Source organism: Erpetoichthys calabaricus, chromosome 3, assembly GCF_900747795.2.
Source record: "Erpetoichthys calabaricus chromosome 3, fErpCal1.3, whole genome shotgun sequence".
Taxonomy (NCBI): Eukaryota; Metazoa; Chordata; class Cladistia; order Polypteriformes; family Polypteridae; genus Erpetoichthys; species Erpetoichthys calabaricus.
Genome location: NC_041396.2, coordinates 277445224 through 277460757, shown reverse-complemented (window position 1 = coordinate 277460757; position 15534 = coordinate 277445224). Strand labels below are relative to the sequence as shown.

General features: G+C 41.3%; 1 protein-coding gene across 5 annotated transcripts in view; it reads left to right on the top strand.

Annotated features, from left to right (window-relative positions):
• LOC114648999 (Y-box-binding protein 2-A-like) overlaps positions 1-15534 on the top strand; it is a 100368-nt gene that overhangs the window by 56827 nt on the left and 28007 nt on the right. For all 5 annotated transcript variants that reach the window (XM_051924899.1, XM_051924900.1, XM_028798391.2 and 2 more), the window contains exon 2: positions 15423-15486. In XM_051924899.1, coding sequence (XP_051780859.1) covers positions 15423-15486 — 64 coding nt within the window. The remainder of the gene's footprint in view (positions 1-15422; positions 15487-15534) is intronic.

The window sequence follows — 15534 nt, the reverse complement described above, 5'->3', positions numbered from 1 at the left end:
ACATTCTGACAAAATCCTACTGAATTAGCAAATGTTTTACTTATTTGTTAAGTGTCAGTTTCCACATCAATGTGTACATTAAAATCTCCCATCAGTACTACGTGATCATAATTTATAGCCAAGTCAGATAAAAGGTTGCTAAATTCAGACATGAACAATGAATACGGCCCTGGTGGTCTATAGACTAGCACTATAATTGTGTTGGAATCTGTTTTAATATTTAAAATGAATGCTTCAAAGGATGTAAAGTTGCCTAAATTTTTAGAAGTGATTTGCATTTTGTTACAATGAATTATTCCAAGGCCCCCTCCTCGACCTGAATCTGTAGACTTATGAAGGAACGAGTATCCATCTGGTGACGCCTCAGCTAGGGGGACAGTGTCACATTTACTAAGCCAGGTTTTGATGTGCAATGTATCAATGTAAACAGATTGTTGTAATGAAAATAGAACTCTAAACACTGTTGCATGAGGTGATCTTAGCAATCTTATCATGTCACTATATGAACATGAATTTACTCTAAGTTCTTACTAAGAAACACAAGCATGTTAACCTTTTCAGGTTTCAGGCAGGACCTGAGGCATGTAACAATGTTTCCGCCCAAACTGAAAACCCACTCTGATGGGGAGCTAGTAGCTGGTATGCAGAGATACTTTTTTGCCACCTTAGAGTGGGAAAGTGTACATGATGCTTCCTCCACCAGTCCAGTGGATTTGCCTCACTATCCAGCATGGGGGACACCAAATAGCTGCTCATCTCTGCTTCTAGCGATTGCTGAAGTGACAGAGTGGGTGTAGCTGAACTTGCTGAAGGTGTTGCCTCACTCCCTTTTAAAAAAGCTTCCTAATGACCTCTTTTGCTTTTTTGCTACTGCTGATGAAGTTGTTGGTTCTGCAGTCTCTGTAATCTGACTTTCTCTGCAGACTTCAGCTTCTGACATCTTCATCTCTGTTTTCACTTTCTCCTGAATGGTGGGGACATTGTGAGCAGAAATGTAGGTAGCTTTAAATCTGGGATCAACAAAACTGGCTGTGTCCAGTAGCTCTTCTGTGATAGGATCTGAGTACTTCTCCTTAAGGTACCTGAGGATGCTGGTTTTGATAGTTTGTCAGCTCCACATCCTCTTCCTCCTCAGCAAGCACTCGTGAATTGAGAATGTGCAGTACAGGCTTTACAAATGAAATGGTCACATACTCTTCCCCTGATAGGGTGTCTGTGAACTCCATCAAGGGGGAAAGAGCCTTGCTGACAGCCTCTAAGTCATCCAGGTCAGCCCACGATGGATCAAGGTGCCTGGATTTTTTGTCTTCAGAAAGGACCTGTGTAATAGCTTTCCTTTGTTCGAGGACTCTTGCAATCATCATTTGCATCGATCCCCATCTGGTAACGCATGCTGTTTTTAGCTTGTGTTGTGGCAGGTTCAGTTCTTGTTGCACCTTCATTAATGCTTTTTTTTTTTTCCAGCTATAGGAAAAAGCACTGTTTTTGCACACCCTCACTGCACGTGTCACACGTTGATCTTTCAATCCATTTTCTGAAACACACAAAATTTTTTTATTATTGACAATATTTTATTTATACCTGAAGCTTTAACAGTACCAAAATTAATGAGCCTCTTATATTTCTTAAATATCATATTAACACATTTTTACAACACTGATTTTTACTTTATGTAGTGTTCTGTTACAATGTTAAGTTCACATTACAATGTAACACTGTAATATCAAGCATATTGTAACATTTATAAAGGTGCTTTATGAACAAATTTAGCGTAGCCAGAATATAGTAAACGCCAGATATGCCCAATTTGATAACCTCCCAATGCTATTGTATGTACTTAAACTGACGTGTACTTGCTAATTGCAAGGTGTAGTCGGTGTCCAAAACACTGCTGCCGTAACCATCCATTAAGCGCAGCAGCTTTGACAACATTCGCACCGTTGTCTGTCGTAATGGCTGAAAGTTTTTCTTCCGCGAGGTCCCATTCAGAAAGCATATCTTTCAGACCTTGCGCAATCATATCTGCCGTGTGATCGGCTGGAAAATATGCCGTCTCAAGGCATCTCCTCATCAATCTAGTGCAAAGGCTCAAAAATGGGTCCATCGTCCTACTTGACCAGAGATCAGATGTGGCTGCAAAGTGTTGAACATTTTTCAGTTCAGCAGCTACATTTTTACAACATGTCTTGTACATGTCTGGCAGCGCAGTTTTAGAAAAATGTGATCGCGATGGCACAGTATCTTCTGTCGAGAGTTTTAACGAGGTGTTTAAACCTGCTTCGCTCCACTGTAGCCAAGGGAGTCCTATCCTTTGCAATGTAATAAATAGCATCGGTTATTTCTTTCCATCTTCTTGAACTCTTCTCATATCCATCCATTCTCTTCCGCTTATCAGAGGTCGGGTCGCGTGGGTAGCAGCTTGAGCAGAGATGCCCAGACTTCCCTCTCCCCGGCCACTTCGTCTAGGTCTTCCGGGAGAATCCCGAGTCGTTCCCAGGTCAGCCGGGAGACAGTCCCTCCAGCGTGTCCTGGGTCTTCCCCGGGGCCTCCTCCCGGTTGGGCGTGCCCGGAACACCTCACCAGGGAGGTGTCCAGGAGGCATCCTAATCAGATGCCCGAGCCACCTCATCTGACTCCTCTCGATGCGGAGGAGCAGCTGCTCTACTCTGAGCCCCTCCCGGATGACTGAGCTTCTCACCCTATCTTTAAGGGAGAGCCCAGACACCCTGCGGAGGAAACTCATTTCAGCCGCTTGTATTCGCGATCTCGTTCTTTCGGTCACTACCCATAGCTCATGACCATAGGTGAGGGTAGGAACATAGATTGACTGGTAAATTACGGCTCAGCTCCTTTTTCACCACGACAGACCAATGCAGAGCCCGCATCACTGCGGACGCCATTGCCCCCCGACTTGGAGCCTGTTCATTGGGGTTTACCCCGGTAGAGACTTCTCATACTGTGTGGCATTTGTGAACGCTTGTGTTATCGACATCTGCTTTGCGGAGGCACTTGTTGCTGGGCACTTGTCAGTCTCTTTTTGTTTTTTTTGAGCCATGCACTGTTCATATTCAGTAACGTGATTGTGCTTCAAGTGTTGAAACAAAGCGTTACCTTTGGGCGTCGAAACTGTTTTTCTACAGTGTCTACATCTGACTTCATTTTGTTCGATGACATCCTTACTGAAGCCAAAATGTGTCCAAATGACGGAGACTGCGTTTTTCTTTGGTACAAGCTGCTCTTGTTGCTCAGTTGTCAGTGTTTAAGCTCTCCATGCTCGACATGTCGGCGGAATAATGTAACGGAGCGGGGTCACGTGACTCCACACACAGTAGTGCTTTTAAAGGGAAAGTAATCGAAATATCGACCTGGAAAAATTTGATCGATTATAGGTTCTGAATGTCAATTTCGATTTAAACACCCAGCCCTACTACCGTCATTAATCCCAATGAATTTTCAGTAAGAGTGGACTCATTATAGAATGCGTTGTCAGCTAATTGGCGGAATTGTTTAGCGGCTGTCTGTCGTTCTTGTCTTTGGCGTCTTCGTTGTTGGAATATAGAACGTGTCTGATCTATACGGGCTTGTTCCTGTGTCAGTTGAGTTGTTTCTTTATGGAGCCGTGACCTCTTTGCTTGTGGTGTTTGTGAAGTGCGTTGTAGGAGCTTTCGTTTAGTGTGTATATCAATGTGGGCTCGTTGTTCTATTTGCAATTGTTGAGCTTCTTTCTTTTGGAGGCGTGACCGGTTTGCTTCAGCTGTTTGAGACGCACGTTGTAGGTGCCTTCATTCATTGTTTTTATCCATATGTTGTCATCTCTGTATTTCCGTAAGTTGAGCTGTTTCGTTTTGGAGCCGTGATGTCTTTGCTTGTAGCGTTTCTGAAGCACGTTGTAGGCGCCTGCGTTCATTGTCTATTCATGCGGGCACGCTTTTGTATTTCCGTTATTTGAGTTCTTTCTTTTTGGAGCCGTGACTCCTTTGCTTGTGTCGTTTCAGAAGACCGTTGTAGGCGCCTGTGGCTGGACTGTTGTTAATGTATTACTGTAATACTGTAATGTGATTTGAAATATGCTGTGTATTGTGGACGTTTGGGGTTTCCGTACTGTAATCCAACCTTCGAATCGTGTTTCTTTTTTTGCTCTGTGGCGGGCTCATTGCAGTGCGTTAGTGCACAGTGTGGACCTCTGTGGTTTCCGTACTGTAATACAACCTTCGAATCCTCTCGTTTCTTTTTTTGCTGTGGTGGGCTCGTTTGCAGTGCGCCTCTGTGCCCAGCGCCCTGCGTCCATATCCGGTTTACAACCTTCGGTTAGTAAGATGGATGCTGATCAACTTTCTTAATGTCTACACTCTACTCCTCAGTGGCAGCTCTAAGCAGACAAGCAAACAGTAAGTATTCTCTCAAAATAGTTAGAATTTTTAGTTTATCACAAGAATGCCTCAAACACAGAAGGCTGGTTTTCTTAAATCAAAACCATTGCTGCTTTAAAGTGGATGTGGCGTTTTTTTTTTTTTTTTTTCCTGTCACCTGTGGGCCAGTGTACCCCTTATACCCATTGAAGGCTGCAAGATCAGAAAGTAAAGGTGAGTTTGCTGGCCAATCAAGAACAGGGATACCATGGTCCTTAAACCAGGTACTGGTAGCTTTGGCACACTGTGCAGGTGCCAGGTCCTGTTGGAAAATGAAATCATGCTTCCTGCTGTTGATGAACTTTGTGGAGATGCAGAAGTGCTCTAAAACTCCTGGTAGACGGCTGCGTTGACCTTGGACCTCAGAAAACACAATGGACCAACACCAGCAGATGACATGGCACCCCAAACCATCACTGACTGTGGAAACTTTCCACGTTGCATGAGGTCCAGTGTATTCTATGCCTCTCCTCTCTTCCTCCAGACTCTGGGACCTTGATTTCCAAAGGAAATGCAAAATTTACTTTCATCAGAGAACATAACTTTGGACCACTCAGCAGCAGTCCAAAGGTGAGACGCTTCTGATGCTGTCTCTTGTTCAAGAGTGGCTTGACATAAGGAATGCGACAGCTGAAACCCATGTCTTGCATACATCTCTGCGTGGTGGTTCTTGAAGCACTGACTCCAGCTGCAGTCCACTCTTTGTGAATCTCCCCCACATTTTTGAATGGGTTTTGTTTCACAATCCTCTCCAGGGTGCGGTTATCCCTATTGCTTGTACACTTTTTTTTCTACCACATCTTGTCCTTCCCTTCACCTTTCTATTAATGTGCTTGGACACAGAGCTCTGTGAACAGCCAGCCTCTTTAGCAATGACCATTTGTGTCTTGTCCTTGTGCAAGGTGTCAATGGTCGTCTTTTGGACAACTGTCAAGTCAGCAGTCTTCCCTATGATTGTGTAGCCTACAGAACTAGACTGAGAGACCATTTAAAGGCTTTTGCAGGTGTTTTGAGTTAATTAGGTGATTACAGTGTGGTACCAGGTGTCTTCAATATTGAACCTTTTCACAATATTCTAATTTTCCGAGATACTGAATTTGGGACTTGCATTAGTTGTTAGTTATAATCAACGTTAAAAGAAATAAACATTTGAAATACATCAGTCTGTGTGTAATGAATGAATTTAATATACAAGTTTTCACTTTTTGAATGGTATTACTGAAATCAACTTTGTCATGATATTCTAATTTTATGACCAGCACCTGTACTAGTGACGATATTTAAGATTAAGGGAGGAGGCCAGAAGGAGTTGCATTGTCTTTGTGGACCTGGAGAAAGCATATCACAGGGTGCCTAGAAAGGAGTTGTGGTATTGTATGAGGAAGTCTGGAGTGGCAGAGAAGTTCGTAAGAGTTGTACAGGATAGTTATGGGGGATGTGACAGTGGTAAGGTCTGTGGTAGGAGTGATGGATGTGTTGAAGGTTGAGGTGGGATTATATCCGGGATCAGCTCTGAGCCATTTTCACTAGTGATGGACAGGTTGACAGACGTGATTAGACAGGAGTCCATGTGGACTGTTTGCTGAGGACATTTTGATCTGTAGCGATAAGGGAGCAGGTTTGAGACCCTGGAGAGGTGGAGAAATGCTCTAGAGAGGAATGAAGGTCAGTAGGAACAAGACTGAATGCATGTGTGTAAATGAGGGAGGTCAGTGGAATGGTTTAAATACTTTGGATCAACAGTACAGAGTAATGGATTGTGGAAGAGGTGAAAGTGCAGGCAGGGTAGAATGGGCGGAGAAGAGTGTTGGGAGTAATTTGTGACACTGATCAGCAAGAAAGGGAAGGTCTACAGGACAGTAGTGAGACCAGCATGTTATATGGGTTGGAGACGGTGGCACTGACCAGAAAACGGGAGATGGAGCTGAAGGTGGCAGTTACATGCTAAGATTTACACTGGGTGTGACTAGGATGAGTACATTAGAAGGTCAGCTCAAGTTGGACAGTTGGGAGACACTGAGATGAGATTGAGTTGGTTTGGACGTGCAGTGGAGAGGTGTGGAGTATATTGGGAGAAGGATGCTAAGGATGGAGCTGCCAGGGAAGAGGAAAAGAAAGACTTAAGGTTTATGTATGTGGTGAGAGATGACGTGCAGGTGATGGGGTAACGGAACAAGATGCAGAGGATAGAAAGATATGGAAGATTATCCGCTGTACCAACCCCTAATGGGAGCAGTATTTTTACACTAAAGATGCAAGAAAGAAATGGCAAAATATGCCAAGAAGTCTATGATGGAACTAAAGCAAAAACATTCATGCTACAAGTCTGAAACATTTAAGATTACATCACACAACAGAATATGCTTCTTTGAAACTGACTTTCAACAACTTTTGTTGAATACTAGTATTTCAGCATGGTACACTGGGAGAAATCATTTTAATGGGTTACAACTGTGAAGAGTAAAGGCAAAAAATGAATAGTGGGCTTTCTTTGTGAAAATGAAAGGACAGATGGAAATTGATTTGTCCGTAAATGCATTCTTTTGGGTTTTTGACTTCCATGAACTCGTCCCTTTTTGAGTTACAGATCCAGCACTGTAAGACGCACTTTATTGCCTGTCTTCCTGCAACGGAGTCCTTTTGACCTGTGTGTAGCTGCCAGCAAGCCATGGTCAGCCCACTGAACTGGGGTATAGGGTAGCAGTTGTATTGCCTTTGATCCTAGGAGAGCAGAGTTATGTGCAAGGTTTTCATAAACCTTGCCTAACCCTGCCCTAACTGGCGCATTGTGGACCTGTTCGAGATTTCTACCCTGTCATCAGATTGGTTTCATTCTGTAACAGTATATACAGTAGTGATTGTCTTTTATTCATAAGAGGAAGCTAAGAGTATGAAATTGAATTCTTTAGTTGAACTGACAGATGAGACAAGTGCATTAAGAGTAAATTTCTCAAGCCTTGAGAATGGGAAAGGTGCTATATATGTATTCTAATTAGTTTGCATTTTATTCTGAGTTGCTGGAGCAGAGTTTCTCTCTCGGGGCAGCTCTTTTGCACTGCAGTGACCATTGCCTAAAAGAGAGCCCACTGTGTACTGAAAGACATATATAATTGACATTCACTTGCTCATGCGGAAGCAGCAATGCATATTTTTCTGCTCCAGGAAAGTGTTAAGTTGCACTAAAGCTGTTTTAATTATTTAATGAGGAAAAATGTCTGGCCATAAACCTGAAATGCTTGAACCTGCCCGTAATGCAAGTTCAATTGATGATATTCAGTTTTTCTGTTTGCATGTGAAAATCTGAGTATTAGTGTTTACATGACTTTGTGTGTGTGTGCCTGCACTTGGAGTGACAGAACACTGAAGTAGGAAAGTGTTTGTTGGGTCAGGGTTGGCTCACCAGTTTACTGTTTACCAGGAATTAAGGAGCTAACAGTCTGACATGGTGTTAGTGACACTTCAGATTTAAGGTAGTATATAAAATGAGCTGTACTAAATTTTTCTGTTTATGCCTTTATAACTGCATTGGATCTTAATTACTTCAATAGACTGAAAAATGGCAAGCATATTTTCAGTTTTGGTTACCAAAGCTGATGCTTAGTTGCCAAGCTAGGTAATCACTTTTAAACAGTGTTGAGCATATTTCTAGTATTTTGTCAGGGCTTAAGTTAGAGAATGTTGTTCAATGGTACATAAATGAAAGCAACTAAGTCCGTATGTAGCAGGTTTGTCATACCAAAATTTCAAACCTTGATACTAAAAAGTTTGATTCCCATTACAGTATTATGCAACGGACTTATTACAATAAATTGCAATTCTGTATGCATTAAAATCTTTTATGAAAACATTTTCTTTAAATGGAGAGGAAAGCTAAGCAAAATGACACCTTTTATTGGCTATCTAAAAAGATTACAATATGTAAGCTTTTGAGGCAACTCGGGCCCCTTCAGGCAAGATGTAATACAGAGACTGGAGTTCCTTATGTTTATATACACACTCTAGGACAAACAACATTGGTAAATCTTTAAAGGAGAAATTTTAAATGTAAAAAATTAATAGATTCATTCAGGCTAGGGTTAATTTAACAAGAGAGAAAAGAACAATGTATTGTCAAGATCTCTGGATAACTGTCCAACAAAGTCTTTTGAAGTTAGTAATGAGTTTTTTCAAAACAATGTGGATCTGTAGACAGGTTGTCTCTCATTCTGAGAGATATAAACAATCCTCATATCTGGCCATAAAACTCTTGTTTCTATTCAATCCATGTTGTAATGTGTTAAGTTTTAGCATGAGTTTAACTTCCCATTCTTTTCTCTTGCTGTGTTTTGAAGTTGCCCATAAGCACTGTGACTTTAAAGTCCCTCTCAGTGTCCATGGCTGTTGAAGTGGGCCACTACAGGAACATCTGTGTTGCCATGTTTAATGTGGAACCTGTGTAAATTCATTCTCTGGCGGAGTGTTTGGCCAGTTTCTCCCACAGAGTGCAGTGTCAGGACATTTCATGCAGAAAATTAGGTAGACTACATTAGATGATATGCAGGAAATTGATCCCTTTATGTGATGTTCAAGTCGGCAGTGTGGTATAACTATACGGTCTGTATCATAGATGTGGGCACGTTTTGCATCTTTTCTGTAGGCATGGAGATGTGCCATTTTCTGTTGGTTCACTTAGGGAGCTTCGGACAATTAGTTGTTGAAGGTTTGGTGGTTGTATGCCAAGGAGGGGAGGTTCAGGAAATACATTTTTCAGTGTTTGGTCATTGTTTAGTATTGGCTGAAGTTTTTATAATTTTTTGAAGTGTTTCAAGATGTGGGTTGTAGGTGACAACAAGGGGGATGCGGTTCTTGTTTTTGTTTATATATTTCAGAAGGTTGTCTCTGGGTATGGCAGTAGCTCTTCTTGAGTGTCTGTTTTGGGGGTGTAACCTTGTCTGATATCTTGTCTGAGCTCCTGCAGTTGTTGATCCCGGTCTGTCGGGTCTGAGCAAATACGATTGTACCGTATTGCTTGGCTGAAAGTAATGGAGCGCCATGTATGCTTGGGGTGGAAGCTATCACTTTTCAGGTAGGTCCGTCTGTCGGTTTGTGAAAAACAGAAGTTACAAGGGTGTTGTCTTTCAGTTGAACAGTGGTGTCAAGGAAGCGGACTTCTGTTTTTGAGTAATTCAGCTTCAGCTTTGTTGGGGTGAAAACAATTGTATTAATTATGAAAATGCAGGAGGTCCTTCTCACTGGCAGTCCTGGTTATGAAGATGTCATCTATGTAACGGAGATACAGCATTGGTTCTACTATTTGTAAAAGGCAAGAGTAATGTTCTATAAACAAAAAATTTTAAATCCAATCAGCAGGTTAATTGAAAACAAATACTGTTACTGAAGTAGTACAATGAACTGCTACAAATGTAATGTTAATTGAATAAACGGTAAATCACACTGCTCAAATTAAGGGAATACAATCCTCATAAGTCTAACACCGTTAATTAAGGTTCAAGGATATCAATCTGTGCAGTGAGTAAGCTATAAGTGATTGTGAATAACTTCATCTGCTTAGGTGCAAATGAAAGTGACAGGTACATTGGAAATGAAACAGGAAGATAACCCTAGGAAGGGGATAGAGCACTGCCAAAGCACAACAAAATGACCTCTAGCTTGCTACTTGTCTGCATGTTTTTGGCCAAACTGTCAGCAGCACTCAATGAGGGCCTGATGTCCTCTAGTGCAGTGGTCCCCAACCTTTTTGACAGCAAGGACCACTTTATTAGATGCAAATTTTTCCACAGACCGGTCCGGGGGGGGCAGTTTTATACACAATTTACATAACATTTCTATTATTAAGCAGTTCGCATAAGTTTGCAACCTGAGATTTTTCTTCTTTTTTTGCATATAACAGACATATGCTTTGCATTTGCCATTCCAACAGATTGCACATCACAAACATTAACACTGTTATCATATTTTTTGTGTCTACCGTTTCTATAGGAGGGTGACAATGAGTTCAATTCCAATGGATGTTTTTCAAATGTTGACAAGCAATAAGAAAGGTATCACTGAAAACCACAAAACAAAAACGGCAAAAAAAAAAACAGTAGAGGAAAGTTCAAATTTTTTTTTTTTTTTTTTTTTTTTTTTTTTTTTTAACAATGTTTGGGGATCGTTGTGCAAATGTGCACATCTGAGCTGTGACCACAGATCTAACTGCTCTGTGGATGATTCATTCAGGCATTTCAAGGTCACTTCGTTGTAATGAAAGCATCTGCTGAATGTACTTCGTAGTAACGCGATTTCTATAGACTTGTGTCATATTGGGAAACTATCGGGACCGTAACAATACTTTGTTGTAATACTCTCTCCTCTCTCTGCGCCACAGCAAAGCCCCGCCCACCAAGCATTCTGAAAAGTCTGAGTGAGTCTCCGTTGCCGGCAGTTCTCTCGCGGCCCGGCTATCAGACGGCTGCGGCCCGGTAGTGGGTCGCGGACCGGTGGTTGGGGACCCCTGCTCTAGTGGAACCTGTGCTCAATCATTGTGCAGCTTGATTGGCATTCGCTAGAGAACACCACAATTGGCAGCTCTGCCATTGATATCCCATTCTTTTCAGTGATTGGTTGATACAGACCACATGTGAGAAGGTCTGGAGATGCTGTGGTGAATGTTATGCAGCCTGCCATTGTCAGACCTTATGCTAGTGTATTGGGCCCTGGGTTCCTCCTAGTGCAGGACAATGCAAGGCCTCATGTGCCCGGAGTGCGTAGGCAGTTCCTGGATAACACCGGGATTGATGGCATTAATTGCCCTGCAATTCACCTGAATCCTATTGAGGACCTCTGGGACACTATCGTTGCATCCAATGCCACAGACAGTCCAGGGACTTGCTGATGCACTGATCCAGGTCTGGGAGGAAATCCCCACCATCTCATCTAGAGCATGCCTAGATGTTGGGACATGGGGGCCTTATACACTAGTCACATTGATTTACTGTGATGAAATCACACAAATTGATCAGCCTGTGATTATGTATTTAGATAGATAGATAGATAGATACTTTATTAATCCCGATGGGAAATTCACATTTGTAGGGCTGCAACGGATTATTTTGGTAGTCGACTAATAATTCAATTTTTTTTTTCGATTAGTCATAATTTCATGCCTGACCTATTTTGAAGCCTGCAACCTGTGGTTGCACATCCTGTTCCGGGCTCCAGTGTGTCTTACCTCATCTGCTCACGTCTGTCCACCTGTGAATGTCACCCTGATGTCTCTGCATTAACACGATTAAAATTAATAATCAATTAAAATAACCAGTGAAACATATGAATTTGAAAATAATCAGATGTTTATTAGTATGACCATCACAATAAAAAAATACATTAAACAATACAAACTAAAGTGCACATAGTCTTTAAACAAAGAATACATCGTTAAAACAAACGTTTGTCTACATTTTGTCATTCATTACTAAAATATGAAAAACTATATAATATGTGTAAAGCCTGAAGTGCAAAGATCAAATAAACACTTTCACAAAAGCTTCAAGGATGATACAGTAGCTTCGGTGGCGCAGCGGTAGGAATTGCTGACTTATAATCAAGAGTCCCCCGGTTCGATCCTTGCTGCCTCGTATATTTGCCGTTTTGAGTAGTGAGTTGCTCTTATTGTTAATATTGTACAATAAACGCATTTGATTTTTGTCTAGTAGCCACTGTAAATGTATAGTACTTGTAAAAGTTACCTTTTTTTATTTTCACTTGTCAGATACATACTACCGCCCCTCACAGTTAGTTTTTATCTGAAACTGGGAATAACCATTAATTTGGAACTCAAAACACCCACGTATCCGAAGAGCAACCCTACAAAGACCTCAGGCAGAAGGTGGCATGGCTCTACCTAATTTTCAGTTTTATTACTGGGCAGAAAACATACAAGCCATAAAAACCTGGACACAAATGAACATACACAGGCCTGGTCTGCAATAGAAATAAAATCCTGTAGTACTTCTTTATACTCCCTGCTCTGCTCTCCAATAAAAAAATCATGGTGGTCTTGAAAGATGCAGACTTTTTTTCCTGTACCACTGCTTGAAGAAAGTGTCTTCTAAAAAATGGCAGTTGGTTTGAGAGTTGATTTTGAGCCCATCTTCAACCCAAAAAGGACCAACTAGCTCATCTTTTATAATACCAGCACATTCCAGTACCTCTCCTCCACCTTGCTGCCGTCTGAGTCGAAGTGGAGCTCTGTGCCAGTTACTGAACCAGCCATAGGCCCATCCATCTGATCTGTCAAGTCACTCATCTCACCAGCCCTTAAAACCTTTGAAAAATCTGTCTTCAGATATTTCATGGCCCAATTTTGACATGTCTTGTCTTGTTCAGGGGTGGTCGGGTTTTAGCCCTCCTTACCTTGGCCATGTCTCTGCATGAGCACTGAACACCTTGTACTTCTGGGCACACTAAGTTCTGGAATATGACAGCACTGGAGGATAATGGGTTAGTGGTAGCTTCACGTTTGATCCATCTTAAATCTTTGGCAGTTAATTTGCATTTTTTTATTTTTTTCTTGACACATTTCTTGTGACTCTTGACTATTTGTAACAAACCGTTTGGTTCTGTGATCATGCTACAATATCTTAGCAATTTCAAGAGTGCTGCATCCCTCTGAGACTTGAGATATATATATATATATATAAAATAAAAAAAATTGACTTCAGTCAGTTAAATCTCGTTTTGGCCCATTTTGCCTGAGGAAAACAAGCTGCCTAATAATCATGCACACCTTGATATAGGGTGTTGATCTCCTTAGGCCACACCCTCCCTAACTACACAAATACACATCACCTGATATGGTTAAATCCAATAAGCATTCAAGTTAATACAGCTTGGAGTTGAAATATATGCATAAAAATGATATGGTCAAAATAATCACTTGCTTAATTTTGCAGTGTATTTGGAATTATTCATTTTATGACCTTTTATAGTACATTTCGGAAAACATTGTGGCACGGATGCAACATTCATTCATTCGCATACCATCTTGCAGTTGTAATTGATGACCGCGTTTCCCCATCCCCCCCAAGCCTCCCCCCCCCCCACCTTGCCCAGTCTGCACAGGACATGCAGAGGAAAGAATGTTCCTCTTCAAGGTGAGCCATGTACGGTCGTCTTTTCTCAGTGGACCCTGTACATGCTTTGATAGCCTCCAGGTCAAGCTTGGTATAGCACAAGCAACCAGCCACCTGTATGCTCCTGCTTGCACTGAATAAGCTCACTCCTTCTGGTGTCGGCGTGCAGGTGTATGACCTGAATAGTACCGATCAGAAAACTTCATCTCGCTAATGCAATATTTGAAACGAACAGATCGGGTGTAAATTTGTTACTTGTAAAAGTTAGCTTTTTTCACTTTCTCACTCGTTCATGCTCTCCCTCCCCTCCTGATCTAACCCTGACTAACAGCGCCAGCATAAATTCTCAAGAGACGGCGGCATCACAGCTGCAGGATGCTTGTTTCAGATGCTCAAGCATCGCAGTGGTGCTGCCGTGAAAAGAGAGCTCCGCTTTGCATAATCTGCATTCAACTTTTTTTTTTTTTCAGTGAAGTTTTTTTCTCTCCTTCCCTTCTGTATCCGACTCACCATTGCAACCGTTAATTTTCCTCTGCATGCTTCTCCTCAGACGTTTTCTTCATTGGTCGGACTGTGTGCAGTCTTGACAATGATACTGCCCCAGACGTTCATGTAGTGCATTGCAGTTACAAAAACTGCTGACAATTTTTTGTAGTCGACGTCGATTACGTCGACTAATCATTGCAGCCCTAATGTCAAGCCTACAGTATAGCCTGATGAGCATCTCCTTAAAAATGCGACTGTGTTCTATTGAGATGGACCCTACACACACACACACCTCTATTTTGATTCGTCGGTTCATTTTGTATTTCCTGAAACACATTTTAAGTTATTCTGAAATAAACTTGGAGCAGACCATGGAAAGAGTGCTGAAATTAGGAAAAATGCACATTTATATGCTTCCATCACAAAACTGCAGACAATTGTTAGTGACCAAATTCTTGGCTCAAAATATTGGTTCACATTGGTTTGGAAGTTGAGTGTGTAACTTATTTTATGGCTCTTTCAAGTAGAGATGTTTAACACTTAGAACTTGAACTACACATCCACTATTGCAATTAACTAGTCAGACTTCTGCTGGAGTTTTGGGCCAGTGATTGCTCAACCAGAAATGCAAAGCACATAATGCAGTGCCAACTAAACCCAAAAAAGAATGAAGTCCATCTAGTGTTGGTTTATTGTTGGGGAAACATTGTCCTTCCGAAAATTGACTAGTACTTTCCTACATTGATAAAACATCAAAAGCATTGCCACTATGAGAGAAGATAGTGTTGGGCAACTGACAGAAGTCTAAGCAAAGATGGAATTAAGCAGTAACAGTATCATTTAATATTGGGTTTCTGTTTAATTTTGTAATCCTTGTTTTGCCAGAGAATACATGTAACTGAGCTGTGGTGCTATCAGTTACATTTGAATCAGTCTTGCAAACTTTGTTCAGGAGCTTGGACAGGTTACGTTAAACAGTTTAATAGCAGCAAATGCAAAATGTAGTTCTTTAGTTTTACTGTTTGAGCAAAGCCTCTTTAAGCAGCCAGAAACACCAAAGCTTGAGACACATTTGAATATGACAGAGCAATCTTGTTGCTTTTGATTAAACATTTCTGTAGGTTTTTTATTGCAAGTGTTTGTTGGTCCATTCACATCTAATGGATTATTTAACTTCTGCATTTAGAGTAATAAGACTACTTCATTAGGAATCTATTTTTGCCAATTTGTTCTCAACTTTTTCACCTTTTTCATGGAGCTTACTCTTTAAATTTACTGTAATGACGCCTGGCAATCAGCATAGAAACCAAGGCCAACACAGAATGATGTCATACACAGCCATACGTACTAGTGTTACATTATCAATGTTTATGGCTATATTCATATTCTAACACTGCTCTTGCTTTTGTTTCAGCCAAATTGGTTCAGGGAACAGTGAAATGGTTTAACGTTCGAAATGGCTATGGTTTTATCAATAGGTAAGTAACTGTCCCAAGAGTATTTAAAGTAACCCACCAGTGCAGGGC